This window comes from Microcaecilia unicolor, chromosome 6 (genome assembly GCF_901765095.1).
Source record: "Microcaecilia unicolor chromosome 6, aMicUni1.1, whole genome shotgun sequence".
NCBI classification, from domain to species: Eukaryota; Metazoa; Chordata; class Amphibia; order Gymnophiona; family Siphonopidae; genus Microcaecilia; species Microcaecilia unicolor.
Genome location: NC_044036.1, coordinates 270,658,742 through 270,676,720, shown reverse-complemented (window position 1 = coordinate 270,676,720; position 17,979 = coordinate 270,658,742). Strand labels below are relative to the sequence as shown.

The 17,979-nt window shown below is 41.4% G+C and overlaps 1 protein-coding gene across 1 annotated transcript in view; it reads right to left on the bottom strand.

Moving 5' to 3' along the window:
- Positions 1-11,418: 11,418 nt before the first annotated feature.
- GAPVD1 (GTPase activating protein and VPS9 domains 1) overlaps positions 11,419-17,979 on the bottom strand; it is a 199,454-nt gene continuing 192,893 nt past the window's right edge. The window contains 1 exon segment of the mRNA XM_030207414.1: positions 11,419-13,249. Coding sequence (XP_030063274.1) covers positions 13,109-13,249 — 141 coding nt within the window. The 3' untranslated portion in view covers positions 11,419-13,108.

Sequence of the window (17,979 nt, the reverse complement as noted above, 5' to 3'; positions counted from 1 at the left end):
TAGCCACTGCTTCAACAGGGTTAAGTCCTGATATTTGTTAAGTAATAATATAATTCATTATTGTCTTGTACTAGTCTCTTAGAGATATGGATGTTGAATAGAACCTTTACTTAAAAGGAAATGGGCAACCAATAAAAAAAAAAAGGAGACTAGAATAACATATATTTAACTAGCCCCTAAGACCAACTTTAGTCTGAATTTGTAGATTTGCACTGGCAAGGGCAATGCAATGGTTGTCCTGAATTCCTTTTACTTTTTTTTTTTTAAAGTGGGAGGCAGGGATTGGACTGGAGAAAGCCGCATTTCCAACCTATGTCTATCCTCAAGAACTGAAGGACTTAATTCGGTTCATCTTTCCAGCAGACATCTGTAACTATCCTGATCCCAGCCACCCTAAGGTAATGAGCCAGTGTCCAGCATGCAATGGGACACTTCAGCTAAAGCTAGTAAGTGACCAAGGGCAGTCAGACAGGGCACAAGGGAAAGGGGAGTGCAAAAATCACTCCTCCCCCATTGTCTTCTCTGTGGTAACTGAAGTGCAGTGGGTAGAAGGCAACCAAAACCAAACAGTCAAAACTTGCTGTTTGGTTTTTGCCAAAATTGAAAATGGTGCTCTGTCCAGTCCACATGGCGGAACCTGCTGTCTGCTGGGGGGGGGGGGGGGGGGGGGGGGGGAGATACATGCTGGGCAGACTCACTTTGGCAAAGATGGGGCAGGGTGCAAGCAGGCAGAGTGGTCATGGGGGGAGGGGAGGAGTTTTGGTTTCAGCCAACAATGCAGCATGACTAAACAGGTAGTTTGGGCTGGTTTTGGGGGTCCAAACTAAAACCAAAATTCAGCTGGCTTCTACACACAGCACAATTCTGCCTCACAGTGCAGAGTAAAGACCTGCATGGGAATGCCCTGTGGGATTCCCATGTAAACTGCCCCTGCGCCAGCCTCTCACCTACCAAGTTCTTTGAGTGCCACCTCCTCCTCACGTTAACAGCGCAGCTGTGGCAAGTCTTCCATTAATCCTCTCTGCTCCCAGGCTTCAGCTCTGACAGAGGCACGAGCATCAGAGGGCACCTGACCTACTGGCGCATGCATGTGGCAACCTCTCAGCACACAGGGCCAGTAAATCAGACATGCACACCAGTGTTTTCCAACTTCCGTTCCTTCCTTGGCTGCAGTGCTGCGGCTCAAACCCAGAGACCAAGGGAGCCAACTGGAGTTTTTTTTTTTTTTTTTAATTTTTAGGTACCATTAAATTCTTGCAGGGATGGGTTAGATTTCTGTCCCCATGCAACTCTAGTGCAGAGGTCCTACACAAAATAAAATAGGTCATAGAGCTGGTGCTTCTAGTAGGGAGAAATCAGAAAAATTGCCCAAAGTACACAAACATGTGGAAGGGCCCTGCTGGAGTGAGGAAGGCAAAGCTTACAGCCAGGGGCATATCTGGACTTCAGCGGTAGGGGTGGGGGGGGGGGCAGAGCCAAGGTGAGGGGGCACATTTTAGTCCCCCCCCCCCATTGCTGACACCCACCCCCTGCTGCCGCCAGCACCACCTCCAACAAGTTTGACCCGCCCGCCAACCTGCTGTCGCTGTCTGTACCTTTGCTGGCGGGGAACCCCAACCCCCGCCAGCCGAAGTCTTCTTCCTGCGTTTGGTTTCTTCTGAGTCTGACGTCCTGCTGCACGTACGTGCAGGACGTCAGACTCACAGAAACAGAACGAAGCCCTGCAGATTGCCAGCAAAGGTACAGACAGCAACAGCAGGAGGGGGGGGGGGGTTGAGAGGGGTGTCGGCAGGGGGGTCCAGGGGCCAAATTTACAGGGGCCCAGGCCCCCGTGCCCCCATAGCATCTATGCCCCTGCTTACAGCATAAATGGAAGGAAAAATAAAAACAAGACAGGCTAGTGGGCACAAATGAGTTGAAATATATACCTTCCACAAAAGAAAATGTTTTTGTGTGGTGATCACCAATAAACTCAAAAGCATAATCAAAGACAAAAATAGGTTGAATTCTATATCCAAAGTCCTTGGGGCTTAAGCATACTTCTGGGTACCTCACTTGCACAGCTGTTCTTTAATTACTACTGGGAGAATTCTGCACCATTGCTTTGTAATTTTTGTGTAGAATTCCACTATCAGATGTTTCCTCCCCCCATACCCCCCCCTCTTTTCTAGGCCCCAAGATGACCTCATCCCACACACACATCCCAACCTCTCCCCCCCTTAACTGCACCTCGGGCCACCTCCTCTTCTGCCATTTTAGGCCCGGCTGTAAATTTGAATCATGCAGGCCTCAGTACAGCCACAGTTCCAATGACCAATGAGGCCAAGGACAGAAGAGGTGGAAGATATGGCCCAATCTGCAGCTATTCACCACCTCCTCTTGAAGCTTGAGCTCTGCGAATGACAGCAACTCCTTTAAAGCCTTTAATTTCCGACAGGTAGAGCTCATAGATGGAAATCTGTGAAAAAGGGGTTATTTGCTGTCCTCAAGAGGACAAAAAGTGGTTTTAGGAAAACATCAGAAGTGAAAGATCCCCCCCCTTCCGCCTCAGTTTTAGAGTTTCTGATAGAATGCAGTCTCTATTTCTTTCCACACAGTTGGCACCTCAGTCACATCTCCTTTTGATACTAGATTCCTCTGGAGCAGAACACTGCAGGCTGGCCTTTACAGCCTAGATCCCCTTTTCTTTTCTTCTTCAACTTTGGTTTAACCTTGTACAGGGCCATCGAGGCTGTGGGGTATTAAGCAGTCTTCTGCAGTTGACTTAGCCAGCCATCTAAGATACAGCACCCACCCCATATGCAGTGCCCCCTTTTGGACAGCCTCGGCCTTTTCTACTTCCCTGGGAGCTAAATACAGGACCCTTTGCCCTTTCCTCCAAAACTGAGAGGGTAGTGCTCCTGCCCTCTATTACCTTATACTGCTGGAGGGTCAGGTTAGTTTCAGAGGTAGGATGCCAAAAGTGTTCCTCTTTGTAGATAAGAGAACACGTTTTGGTGATCCTGCTACACAAAAATCAAAAAGGATCCATGCTGCTTACAGCACAGACTGATGTTGGAATGGCTTTGTCTAAAACCTCACTCTTCCTTATTAATGGATGACGTCAGTAATTGGTATGGAAAACGTTCCTGGAACATTTTTCATGAAAAGTAGGAAGCTGTCCTTAACTACATTATTTCATGAAGAAAGGAATCAAGACAAAGCCATGTTATAGGAAGAAACTAACAGAAAGCCCAATGTTGTATTACACTGTAATTTTTGTGTCTCACACTTGACCATGAACAGTTGGGCAGAAGGATACATAATGAATATATCTATCTAGCCAATGAAGAGGAAGGAGAGGTACTGCCTTAACTGATTGTGTGGCTCTCTCTTTAAGGTTGTATCTGTAACACTAGAAGATCTTTTGTCACTGAAATCCAAGAACAGCCTCAGCAAAGAAGCAACTGGCTGAAGGCGCCAAAAACATGTGATGTACAAAGGGAGAAGGCTAATGTCTATGCCCAACCCTTCAAGTAGAGGCTTGTCAGTACAAAAACATAGGTGCGTCTCACTTCAGCAAAAACATTTGCAAATAAACCAGTTTCTAGACTTTTGGCTCCTGTTTGTTATGATGTAAACCAAATTAAGAACTATCATAAAGTTCTAGTACATTTTGATAATTTCAAAATCCTGAATTTGAGACACCAGTGGGTTAATATTTCAAATTCCTCAGGAGAAAATATTTACTTGTTTTCTGTATACCACACAATAAAACAAAGTTGTTAAACATATGAATATGGCAACGTGATGAGGTCACCAAGGAGGCCACATGACCAATCATCTTCAACAGCAGTGTAGAAATGTGGTATGGGTCAAGAATTCCTTGGAAGGGCACTACATGATCACCAAGGTTCAAAGGATTTCTGTTACTCTGCTTCTGGCAAAGTATGCAAATAGAGAAACCATCCAAATTATTTGTGACCTTTTTTAGAGAAGTGAATTACTACCTTACCTGAGGCAGCAATGTGGACATTTCTCCATCTGGACCCATATATCATCACTTTGCCTTCTCAAAAAATACATATAGTAAAGTGCTGGCAGCAAGATTTCTAATATTTTAAGATGATAAAAAACTAATGTATGACTGGGAACTAGCCATATCATATGCTTGGTTTCTTGGGCTCTACTCTCTTAAGCTATATATGGAGCAGAGGGGAACACAGGATTGACCACACCCAAATCGAGCAGATCCTTACGATTAAAGCTAAAACACCACTTTGTATAGTACTCATAACACATTAGATGCACCTTCTCTTTTTGCAGCATACTTAACTGGTTGATTGAGCTCTCTTTGTATGACTGATGTGTAACAATGAGAATCACATACTTTGAATGCACAGCATTCAAACCATCTTAGGGCATTACAAGTGACTCAATGCGTTGCCAGAATTTTAACAGGTAGTGGACACTGTGATCATATTTCTCCTGTGATGAAGAGGCTTCATTGGCTCCCAGTGGATTTTATGATAAAATTCAAAATTTAAAGTAATGACTGGTCAGGCTTCTGCCATTTTAGCTGCAAAGCTGCACATCTACCAGCTGCATGGATTTGCAAATAAGGGATTAGTGGATGTACCACCATATTATATTATTAGACTGGAGGAGTATAGAAATTTGATATTTTATTCAGCAGGTCCAGTGTTATAGAATACGTTATCCATAAGGTTGAGAGCGGTTCAAAGACTAAATGAGTTCAAGAAGGAATTTTTGTTCCAGCAAGCCTATGAAAGAGTTTAACATAAGGTGGATAGTCATGGTTGAATAAAATAATAAAAACAGATTTTTGCTCTGCATACACTGAGTATCAAGAGTTCAATATGTAACGTACGGATCCTTTTACTAAGATGCGTTGAAAAATGGCTTGCGGTAGTGTAGGTGCAGGTTTTGGGTGCATGCTGATCCATTTTTTCAGCACGCCTGTAAAAAAGGCCTTTTTAAAATTTTTCCCAAAAATGGACGTGTGGAAAAATCAAAATTGTCGCGCGTCTATTTTGGGTCTGTGACCTTACCGCCGCCAGCCATTGACCTAGCGGTAAAGACTCACGCAGTAACCGGGCGGTAATGACCTATGCGTGTCAAATGCCATTTGGCACGCGTCCGATAAAACTTTTGGATGTGCGCAACAATTGAAATTACCACAAGAGCTATGCAGTAGCTAGGTGGTAATTCCATTTTGGCATGCGTAGAGCCTTACAGGGCTTAAAGGACCCCATAGTGTTTTGGCGATAGTGCAGACTAGAAATTTTTAAATAAATAAATATATGATTCACAGACCCTCTAGTATCATTGAAGAACGTACATAGTATGAATGCCATATAATGTAGAAACCTGAAGTCTGGGGAGTTTAAGCTGTTCTTTTAATCAGTTTTAAAGAATGATATAATACATTAATAATCACAAATACAAGATTGTTATCCTGTATACAAGATTGTGCAAGCTCATTAATTTATAAAGTCTTTTGAGTTCCAAAGAGGAGAAGCAGAACAAGACTGCTTTTCAATGGAGATGCAACATAATTAAAGATAGTTTGGCAGAGATAAGCTTGCAAGTAATACAGAGGCTCACTCAGATTAATAGCATTTAAACAAATAAAACATTTTCTATTGCCATATTGTATTCTTTGTACTGTTCCAGTCTCCTACCACACACTGTTCCTTTTCAAAAGTAAATATACATTGCCCACAAAAAAGTAAATATACATTGCCCACAAAATAAGGCATGAGAAGTTCATTACTTTTTTGCAGGATTTTCATTAAAGCAGGCTTTTAAGATTAAAAAAAAAAAGTTATCTTCTATCCATCCAGTTCACAGATTTTGTTTTTTACTCTTATCTTTGGGATTAATTTTCAATTTGTGAGGCAGCATGCAGCATAGGTCCTACTCTACAAACCTCAGCTTTCAAAAAAAGTAAAATTTTAGAGGCTTTTTCATACATGTTTTGTGCTTATTAAAAGTTTACGCTTATAACAGTGCTAGAAACCATAGCCTCCAATGCAAAGAGGAGGAATAACCAGGTGCAAACATCTGTACCACCAGATCCTTTTCAAGGGTCCCGCAGTGACATCAGAACACAATGCATAGCTTAAATTATTTCTTTTCATCAATCTCAGGAAGGTGCGCCAACTAGCTCCTTTACTGAATGGAGCGGATTCTTACCAACAACAAAATGACCATAATACAAGCCTATGCATCCAATGAGTTAAAACCAGGCCTAGATTAGCCTAAACAGCAGAAATGGAGGCAGCAAGAATCAAACATTTTTGGGACTAGTCTATCCCAACACACCACTCATCAAAAAAAGTAACCTGCCTATACTGAAACATACAAGTTACATGAGTTAGGTTGAAGCCATTGCCCTCAAAACAACTCTTCCCAATCTGCCAAATCAAATCTTACTACAGCAACTTCACACAATGTAACTAATTCTCAGAAAAAAGCAATTGCTGAAGAATGGAATAATACCCCAAATAGGAGAATCTATAGTTTGGCTGTACATCCTCATCCTCCAGATAACTGATAATGATCTTGTACAGTGGTTCCCCAGCCAGTCTGCTTTTCAAGATGGCCATAATGAATACTCATAAGAGAGATTTGCATATTGTGGAGGCAGAACATGCAAACCTCTCATACATATTGATGCATATCCTGAAACACTGACTGGCTGGGAGTTCTGGGTAACCACTGGTCTTGCATAATTCTTGACTCTCCCTTAAAGTAATGTCCATTTAACTCCATATTTTTATTTATTTTTAGAAGTTTTACTAAAAATGTCACTCAGTTGAGGATCTGTAGCTTTTCGAAAATGTCATTAAAATAGTTAACTTTAAAATCTTTCACAGAACTTCTGACTATAAAATTCGAATAGGCTTTGTCATTTAGGGCCTCTTCTATCAAGCTGCGCTAGTAGATCCGGCTTGACAATGCTGACGTAGTCCAAAGTGAATGGGCTTTGTCGGCACTGCTGCACCAGGGGCTGCTAGCGCAGCTTGATAAAATAGGCCCCTTAGTGCCTCCTAGAAATCAAATGCTATTTCCTAAATGTTATCATGTGCAACAATGTTTTAAATGTTACTTTTCATTGTTGGCAAAAAAAAAAAAAAAAAAAAAAAAACAATATCTATTTAAACAAAGATGGCAAATGGGTTTATTTCCCAAAAAGTTCTCTTTAAGTGCAATTGAAGACTTTTGCCCATACGGTCCTTTGCAATTCTTTCACCCCTTTTGATTTCACTAAGAAGAAAACTTATTCTGTACAGATGTTTTTGTCTAACAGTAAAAGAGACTTCAGGACACCAGAGGAAATACCATTAAGCATTAATAGGGCCCTTTTACTAAGATATATTAAGCACTAATTCACGCTTAGGGGTCCTTTTACTAAGGCGCGGTAGGCCAAACATGGGCATCCCGTGGTAGTTTGGCCACCAGCCGTGGGGGGGGGGGGGGGCAAACATTTTTTGCCATGGGTGTGTATGGGGGGGCCAAACATTTTATGCCGTGGGAGGCCTGTCTGGGGGCGGAGGACACACTATCGCGCACTACACGATTAATGCAGGAGTAGCATGGGAGCCCTTACTGCCTCCTAAATAGGCGACGGTAAGGGCTCCCAGCAGTAATGGCCACACATTAGCGTGTGGCCATTAAAAAAAATAACCATTTTTTTCAGCCATAGCAACCCCACGTGATAACTGCAGTGCTGGCCATTTATTAGTGTGGTTTAGTAAAAGGCCCCCTCAATGCAGCAAAAATTGCCTAACACAGGATGTCCTGAGCATTATACATTAGTTTTGCCATTTATGTTTAAAAATATTTCTTGGAAGGGGCATGTTGGGGGCAAGCGAATGGGCATGGAAGCACTATTCAGCTAGCACACTAACTGGTTAGCACATCCATAATGCAGGAGCTCTTAGCACCTCCTAAACAGGAAGCGGTTAAGGGCTCCCACATTAATTTTTTTTTAAATGGCTACAAGCTAATGCTAGCATTAGGACATGGTCAGAAATTCAACAAATAGAAAAACACCAATTTTATGGTTGCGCTAGAAATGATCTTGGTGGGTGGGAAAGTCCTGCATTAGAGCACGCTAAGCTCATTTTCTAGTGCAGCTTAGTAAAAGGGCCCCTAAGTAAGGTTTCTGAATCTTCTGGAAGATCTGCAGTAAAATTTTTTAAAAAGTATCAGCCATTTTGTCTGTGTAAGGCTATACAAGAACAAATTATGAACTTTTTGAGATGAGATTCACCTATCTGAGTTGGTAATTAACACTTGAGATGTACTAGATTTCAAAGAAGTGGATGTTTTTAGTGGCTGACACACAAGGATTTCAACAATGTACACAACATAACAATATAATTCCAACCTCTTTAAAGCAGAGCTTTAAACATATCAGTACAGCTACATTAATCCAGTGACCACGGAAAGTACACAACCCCAGAGGAGCAGGATGATGATATTATTATGGAGGCCTTACCAGGCTGCAATGCCAAATGCAGTTTTGCAATACCATTTGGAGTTGCAACCCACAGTTTGGGAAGCTCTGGTTAGGGACCACATGGTAAATGGGATGCAATGAAAACTTCTGTATGATTTTCCAGTGCTTGCCTTTTGCATGCAGGATAAAGGACATACTGTCTGATACCTGAGTTAAAGGTAGAGGTACTAAGTTACTCAAAGCACAATTTCAAGATTAGGGTTCAAACCTGATAAAAACCTCAGAACACATGTATCTTGATTTTAAGCCAGACATTTCGAACGGGACATGAATCCTGTGCTAAAGTTCTCTGCATCATTCTGTATAGAAGGTAAGTTTGGAGTCAAAAAGCTACCAACTTCACCTACTTTATCTTTAAAAACTTTTTTTAAATTAATTTCAACTGCGCACAGAATTCCTGATCTGCTTATTGTCAATTCCACCCATTGGGTTTTGAACCTTGCGAAAATGCAGATAAGCCCAATACCAGCAGCCACATACTTGAGTTCATTCTAGAAACCTGTGAAGCCATCCAACCAGCAGTGGTTGTAGAATACCAGCTCACATCTATCACCTCCCCTATTCCAAGGAAAAAGCAATTGTACCCTCTCTTCATCTCTATCCTGAATGGCAGGGCACCGAGGCTATCTTAGCAGCAGAAAATAATAGGTCTGATTTGAGAACTTCTGCACAAAAATGGGGCAGAAATACCAATAAGCCCTAATACAGAACAGCAGTAATCTTGTCCTATATCCAGTCTAACAATGGACCAGATATTTTACACTGCCATATCTGGATTTACAGACAACAAAGATCAGGAGCACAATGGGTCATGGAAAACCTTAGAATTATTAGCAGTAGGTCTAGTTAATTACATATCTTGCTAGTGTTATCCTTGAGTTAGAATATGACATAGCACTTGCTGGTGCCAAGAATAGAATGTTGGCTATCAGTGTATGTACCACAGCATCTCAAAACTTAATTCTGTGAACACTATACCAGGCTCTAATGAAGGTTATTATCCTGGGTTTCTAACCCCATAAAATTGCCAAGGCAAAGCTTCTCAAATCTATACTGGGAGCCCACATCCAATCAGGTTTTCAAGATATCCACATTGAGCAGTCAAGAGAAAAATTTGGATACATATAAAACCCAGTATATACACACATCTCATCCCTGTCCTGTGGTTCCTCTGAAAACACGACTGGCAACGGGGTTTTTTTTGACAAGTTTGGAAAATCTTACTGTAAGGTTTTTAAAACTATTACATTTTTCTGCAGGCAGGAAAAAAAATAAGCTTTCTTTAAATGAAGCAGCACAAGACAAACTCCTATAGAACTGAATTCTACAAGGACTTCGAAGGAGTTTGAGAAAATGAGGCCTCATCTTCAAACACAGTTGTACTATATAAGCAGACCCCAGGGGCCTATCAGTTCAGAGCCACAATATGCAAGAAAATGCAAATGTTTGGAAACTATAAGTCTTAATGACAAGCAGTGGTAAGTCCTGTGGATATCTGACAGAGTCAAACAGCTTCTCTTGACCCAAGTGGCTGTTACTACTGCCACAGCAGGATCTATTTTTATTGCAAACTGTACTTCTCTACTTAAAATTAAGGGCCCTGTTTACTAAGCCGCGCTAGAGGTGCATTAGCGTTTTTAGCACATGTTAACCGTGTAGACGTGGAAGAGTAGCCTAGTGGTTAGTGCAGCGGACTCTGATCCTGGGGAACTGGGTTCAATTCCCACTGCAGCTCCTTGTGACTCTGGGCAAGTCACTTAACCCTCCATTGCCCCAGGTATGAATAATTACCTGTATATAATATGTAAACCGCTTTGAATGTAGTTACAAAAAACCACAGAAAGGCGGTATATCAAGCCCCATTCCCTTTCCATAATATTCCTATGGGTGTCTACACAGTTAGCACACGCTAAAAACGCAAGCGCGCCTTGGTAAGCTAGGCCTTAAGAATGCTCTTTCAGGAAAGACTCAAAGCTGGTATATTATACTCTGAATCCTATGGAATGAGCATTTTGTCCACAAAGATAATGGGAAATAAAATGAATAGTTCTCTATATGCTTTTGATGCTCAATGACTTCCACAATAATAAATTATGGTAAGCACAACAAAGACAATATTTTTTAAAAAGGGGGTTTATATCAAGTAATTACACTAAAGCAAGCAAAACAATCAAAACTACCTACTCTCCAATACATGCACAAGATTATCTACTGCAAGTTATAGAAAGAACTCTTAGTGATACCACTAATTATAGGTTCAGACCTTTCCCTTTTTAAATCCCTGGCTAGTACTTAAAAAAAGAACATCGCTTCTAAACAAATTAATATTCAAGGGTTTATAGTAAAAAAAAAAAATCAAAATCTACTTCTGCAGGAATCTACAGGGGGGGGAAAAATCAGCTTTAAACTTTGCAGTAAAATACAAGTTGGAACAGAGTGAATTGTTTTTGAAGAGTCCAGAAATTTCTCTAGTAAGGTCAGGCATTAAGTAACTCATACACAGACAAAATATTTGGTTTAATTCTGATCTCTATATGTGATCCAGGCACTGAATGTGTTTCGTATACAGATTATCTTACTTATATTCACACATCATCAGTTGATAGGGGAAAGATTTTCTAAAATCTCCTGAAAGTCAGGTCCAAATATCTTTTTACTGTAATAGCTGTGCCTTATTCTAAAGCACTTTACATAAACTAGACCACCGCTTATTAAAATATAATTTTACTAAGCGAGTCCAGTGAAAAATTATTATATAAGGCATGTGTACAGATTTTACAGTTTCAGGTTTAGAATGGATTTTTTAAGTCTGGACTTAACTGTTTAGGAATATACATTTCAAACGAATAAATATTACCATAAGAAATATGACATGCCTTTTTTTTTTTATATCCAGTGCATTCAGAGCTTAGTGTCCATCTATTTTAGGTCAGTCCATAATGCCCTATAGCCAATAATCTTGGTGCTTACAGTATGTTAGGCTGTATTTTAAAAAGGACATGTAGTACATACCCAACATTTCACTGCTAAATCATTATTTTACTTAAACAGTACCTGCACAGGTTTCACCTGAACACTTCCCAGAAGAATACCTCATTTCAATGTAGCTCAAAGTCTGTATTTTCAATGCCATGCCAACTAAGCCACACTGGAGGTGCTCAATTTTCAGACAGCCGAGTTAGGCAGGTAAAATGCCTTCCACCCATGGAACTGGCTTTCAAAATTGCCCTCCCCATCACAATCCTGGGAACTTTTAGGAACACATTACCTAGATTCTCAAATTCCCTTTCCCCTATTTGTATCAAATGGACCTAATGTTCCAATGACGACATACACAATGTACAAACCAATCAATCCAATGTCACTCCAGATCAGTTGTCCTGCTCTTAGGACTTCCAGAGAATGGGAAAGAAGAACAATTTAACTGTCACATGGTGTGCACACTTTTGAAATCTTGCACAGCACACAAGTGCAACTTCCCACTCTTAGCAGCACTACAAACTGCAGCAATTCCAGTTTTAGGAATAAAACTTTTCCATATAACATTCTTAATAAATATTTAAAGTGTGCCCCTGTTAGACAATCTAAATGATAAGGAAGACCTGGTGTGTTTGCGAGCTGGGTGTCATGCCATGACCCCAGGTCATTTGTTTTATGGAAAAGCGGAACAGCAAGGCCAGCTGCAGGTAATAGAGCATCAGCCTTTAGGAGCAAAACCACGTGTTTCAGAAAGATATGGATTCCATTTACCTGGTGCGTTCTATAGACTCACCACCAGTTCTGAACAGGTTTTTGTTTTTTTTTTTACACCTAGAGGGTTCTGTCCAAGATCCTGCATTTGGGGCCTACTCACCGCTAGAACCTGAAGTTTGGAGGGAAAAGGGAAGCAATCACAAGGAAAAAGGAATGGTACACAATGAGAATAAATTGCATGTCTGCATGAGTAATATATATATTTATATATATAATTTATTTATATATATATTCATATATACATTATTTTTACACAATTTTTCCCTTAAGACAGCTTAACACATATAAAAATGGCTTTGTGTTTAGCTGTGCAATAACCTGCTTTAAAAGAAATGCAAGTCAGAATGTGGCCTCCCTTCCTTGACTATAATTATGATTACACTTAGAACAGCATCAACAATTACAAACTTAAGTGCAATTGGCATAGCCACAGCAGATCAAATCATTACCAAAAAGCTTCAAATTCCTGCTCCTCTCCTCAAATTGCACAGAAAAAAAAACTTGTGAATTCAAGGAAGCCTAAAGAGAAATGTGACAGGGTTTTGTTTTTTTTGTTTAATACTATAAACATTTTAGTTTTTTGTTGTTTTTTTTTTAAATACCAGAAAAATGTGGTCCCTTTTTGCAGTGCTATTTTCTACAGGAAAAACTGAAACAAAAATATATGCATAAAAGCAAAATAAATCAAAACCAGCTGATCCCAAACCTGTTAGACAACTGTAGTATTCTATGTAGTAAAGATTTGTTTTAAAATGCCTCAACTCTTATGTACAGTATAATACACGGAAAAAAATCTTGAGTTTCCATCTGTGGCTACTGTTAGGATCACTTGCGATCATCGATGGTTTTGATGAACTCAACAGCTGCCGTGAACTGCATCCACCAATAGGATTCCTCGCCTGTCAGTCGGTTGATGTAGAAATTATTAATATACTGAATAGTGGACAGCAAGCATGGTGGATTGGCCTAAAAAGGTACAAAAAGGAATAGTAATACTAAACAATATTGGGACTAAATTCATTGGGAAGACACACTGGGGTGATTTTAACACCAATTATTTTTACAGCAGTTTCTCTTCATCATGCATGACCATACTATCAGCATTTATTTGGTGTATGCTGATCGGTTGGTTGTTCTTTTGTTCTCTCTGTGGATTAACTTGCATACATAAAGGAATTATTCAAGCCTATCAGCTTCTTCTCAGAGAAAGTTGATTGTGACCCCTGAGGCAGGCGCTTTGGCGCCGAAACACGGACCGTGTCGGGTCCTTGATATGAATATTCTGAATAAACTGGTTTTTGATATCATCTCCCTATTGGTTTGCGCATTTGTCAGCCTCTACTTTTGCTGTTTTGCCCTTTCTTACTGTAAACCACTCAGAATCCAACTGGTTAAGAGCGGTATATAAACTAGATGTAAAGTTCATTTCAATGTCTAACTTTTATTTCATACTGACCGTTCCAAAATCCTCTCTTCACACTTAAAGACCAAACAAAAGAAATGTTTTATTTTCCAACTCTGACTTTTGACTGGCTTTGCTTATCACATAGAACTAATCTTAATAAAAAAACAACAGCGTAGTTAGTATTGAATGGGCCCAGGCAGAAAAATTATGAGGGTCCCATCTCTCCTCAAGATAGTGGGGATCAGGGGGGTGGGGGAGAGCAGTTAACAAACCTTGTTGCAATAATAAAACATTCCAGTCCTAGCTATATTAAAAAAAAAAAATGTTATATATATATACATATATACACACACACACACACATACACTGTCCTACTAACGAAACTGAAGTGCAATATTTCAGAGATGCATATTTCTTAAAGCTGACATATTATAATTTATAAATTAAAAAAAAAAATGTCTGAGCGTTGTTTTGGTCTCATTTTTTTTTTTTTAACAACTCTCTTTCCAGGGTGTCCTGTTCCTTTGACATTTCATCTCCGTGTCCACAATCCATTTTCCCTCTGTGTCCCTGATCCATTCTGTCCTCCATCTCCCTTGTCCTGTCCTCGTCCTCCTCTCATATTCAGCATCTCTCCTCTGTGGCTCTACTTTACTTTGAACAGCATCTCCCCATCCTCCCACGGATCTGAAATCTCTCCACAGGTCTGGCACCGGTCTCTAGCACACCCCCCCCCCCCCCCCAAACTTGCACTGGCAGCAACAGTGATGTAAACTGATAGCCTCCAGCTGGCCCTGTTAGGGCCTTTTCTGTGCTGCATCCCATCTGCTCTGATGTAACTTCCTGTGGGCAAGACATGGCACAGGAAAGGCCTCGATTGAGGCTGTCAGAGGCTACAGGTTTATTTGACATTTCTACCCCGCATTTTCCCAAGAAAGCTCAGGTTCAATGTGGCTTACATAACAAATTAAGAAGAAGCATTACAAGACAATTACTATCAATACAAAAATGCAACTATTAAAAAAAAATGTTCAAATTAGATCTAAAGAAGTGGGCTTTAAGAAAACTTCTAAATGATAATCAACTGTCTGATATACTTGGGTAATGAGTTCCAGAGTTTGATACTTTGGTAAGAAAAATTAGCATTATGGATAGGGAATTCAAACATGCGTGGGATATACATAAAGGAATCCTGTGCAGAAGGAATGGATCCTCAGAAGCTTAGCCGAAATTGGGTGGCGGAGCAGGTGGGGGGGAAGAGGGGTTGGTGGTTGGGAGGCGAGGATAGTGGAGGGCAGACTTATACGGTCTGTGCCAGAGCCGGTGATGGGAGGCGGGGAATGCTGCTGGGCCGACTTATATAGTCTGTGCCCTGAAAAGACAGGTACAAATCAAGGTAAGGTATACACATATGAATTTACCTTGTTGGGCAGACTGGATGGACCATGAAGGTCTTTTTCTGCCATCATCTACTATGTATGTTACTATGTTTTGTAGGTTAAGTTTTTACAACTTGGGAAATGTAACATGAGATATTCTCTAGATGAGGTGGCATTTTGTGCTAACTTAATGAGATCTATCATATAAGATGGTAATTTATTTTATTTGTTACACTTGTATCCAACATTTTCCCACCTATTTGCAGGCTCAATGTGGCTTACATAGTGCCAGAGAGGTGTTTGCAGACTCCAGAGTAAACAAATACAAGGTGATGTTGTAGTAGGATAAGGTTCATGTGGTACCATAAAGAATCTGATGAACAAGAACACAGAGCTTAAATGAAATTCTTTCATTGATTGGTAACCAATGTAAATTCTTAAGAAGAGGAGATGCTTTAACGTAACACGGTGATCTATATATATAAGCGGGCAGCCGTGTTTTGTGCAGTTTGTAGACTTCTTAGGACACTCCGCTTCTGAGAAAATAAAGGCTAAAGAGTTGGTGTTTCAGAAATACAGAAAAACACAACAAGAGGAACATGGAGAGGAATACCAGATGAAACTGAAAGAAGCCAAGAGAGAGATACGTCTGGCGAAAGTGCAAGCGGAAGAACAAATGGCTAGAAAGGTAAGGAGGGGTGACAAAAATTTCTTCAGGTATATTAGTGAAAGGAGAATGACTAAAAAGTGAATTGTGAGACTGAAAGATGCTGCGAACCGCTATGTAGATAATGATAAAGAAAAGGCAAATTTGCTACATAGATACTTTTGTTCTGTTTTCACAGAAGAAAATCCTGGAGAAGGACCACGATTGATTGGCAAAAGTACATATGAGAGTGGAGTGGATAGAACACCGTTCATGGAAGAGAGTGTGTATGAACAACTAGGAAATCTAAAGGTGGACAAAGCCATGGGACCGGACAGGATCCACCCCAGGATATTGAGGGAGCTCAGAGAGGTTCTGGCGGGTCCTCTTAAAGATTTGTTTAATAAATCCTTGGAGACGGGAGAGGTTCCGTGGGATTGGAGAACGGCAGAGGTGGTCCCTCTTCACAAAAGTGGTGATAGGGAAGAAGCTGGAAACTTCAGGTCGGTAAGCCTCACTTCGGTTATTGGAAAAGAAATGGAAGCGAAGCTGAAGGAAAGGATAGTGAATTTCCTGGAAGCCAATAAGTTGCAAGATTCGAAACAACATGGTTTTACCAAAGGGAAATCGTGCCAAACGAATCTCATTGAATTCTTTGACTGGGTGACCGGAGAATTGAATCAGGGACGTGCTATACTACTACTACTTAACATTTCTAAAGCGCTACTAGGGTTACGCAGCGCTGTACAATTTAACATGGAAGGACAGTCCCTGCTCAAGGAGCTTACAATCTAAAAGACAGATGTACAATCTAAAGACAAGTGTAGAGTCCGTTTGATAGGGAATACTATATTTCACGAAAGGTTAGGTGCCGAAAGCAGCATTGAAGAGCTGAGTTTTAAGCAGAGATTTGAAAATGGGAAAGGAGGGGGCTTGGCGTAGGGGTTGAAGAAGATTGTTTCAGGCAAAGGGTAAGGCAAGGCAGAATGAGCGGAGCCTGGAGTTGGCAGTGGTGGAGAAGGGAACTGAAAGGAGGGATTTGTCCTGTGAGCGGAGGTTACGGGCGGGAACATAGGGGGAGATGAGGGTAGAGAGGTAGTGAGGAGCCGCAGACCGGGTGCATTTGTAGGTAATGAGGAGAATCTTGAATTGTATGCGGTATCTGATTGGAAGCCAGTGAAGTGACTTGAGGAGAGGGGTGATGTGAGTATATCGGTTCTGGCGGAATATAAGACGTGCGGCACCGTTCTGAATGGATTGCAGGGGGTATAGATGGCTAAGTGGGAGGCCGGTGAAGGTAAAATTATGTTTCATACCTGATAATTTTCTTTCCATTAATCATAGCTGATCAATCCATAGACTGGTGGGTTGTGTCCATCTACCAGCAGGTGGAGATAGAGAGCAATCCTTTTGCCTCCCTATATGTGGTCATGTGCTGCCGGAAACTCCTCAGTATGTCGATATCCAAGCTCCATCCGCAGGACTCAGCACTTAGAGAATTACACCCACAAAGGGACACTCTGCCCAGCTCACCACCGCCGAAACGGGGGAGGGGAATTAACCCAGCTCATCCCCACACAAGTGGGGGAGGGGAATCCGTCCAGCTCATCCCCGCGGAGCGGGGGAGGGACACCACCCCGCCGATGCGGGGGGATCTGGCTTATCCTGCAACCGCAACCGCGGGAGGAGCTGACTGACCCTAACACCGCCGAAGCGGGAGGGGTACAAAGCTGCCCTACAGCCGCACGAAGCGGGAGGGAGCGCCGGCAGAATTTATGTCTCAATCCAGCCCCGTAAAACGGAGGGGAGAGGAATGCAGCAGCAGCTCACTGTAACACAAACTTGTCTCAACTCTTGAAGAATCCAATTGAAAAAACTTGAACACGAAGTCCTCCTGAACAGGAACTGAAGACTAAACTTGAACCTGAAATGCAACCAGAATATAAACAGTACAGATATCTAGGAGGGGCTATGGATTGATCAGCTATGATTAATGGAAAGAAAATTATCAGGTATGATACATAATTTTACCTTCCATATCATCATGCTGATCAATCCATAGACTGGTGGGATGTACCGAAGCAGTACTCACCCAGGGCGGGACATAGAAATCCCTGACCGCAACACTGAAGCTCCAAACCGGGCCTCCGCCCGAGCAGCCACAGTCAAGCGGTAATGCCTGGAGAAGGTATGGGCCGATGCCCAAGTTGCCGCCTTGCAAATCTCTTCCAAGGAGACGGACCCGGCCTCTGCCATCGAGGCCGCC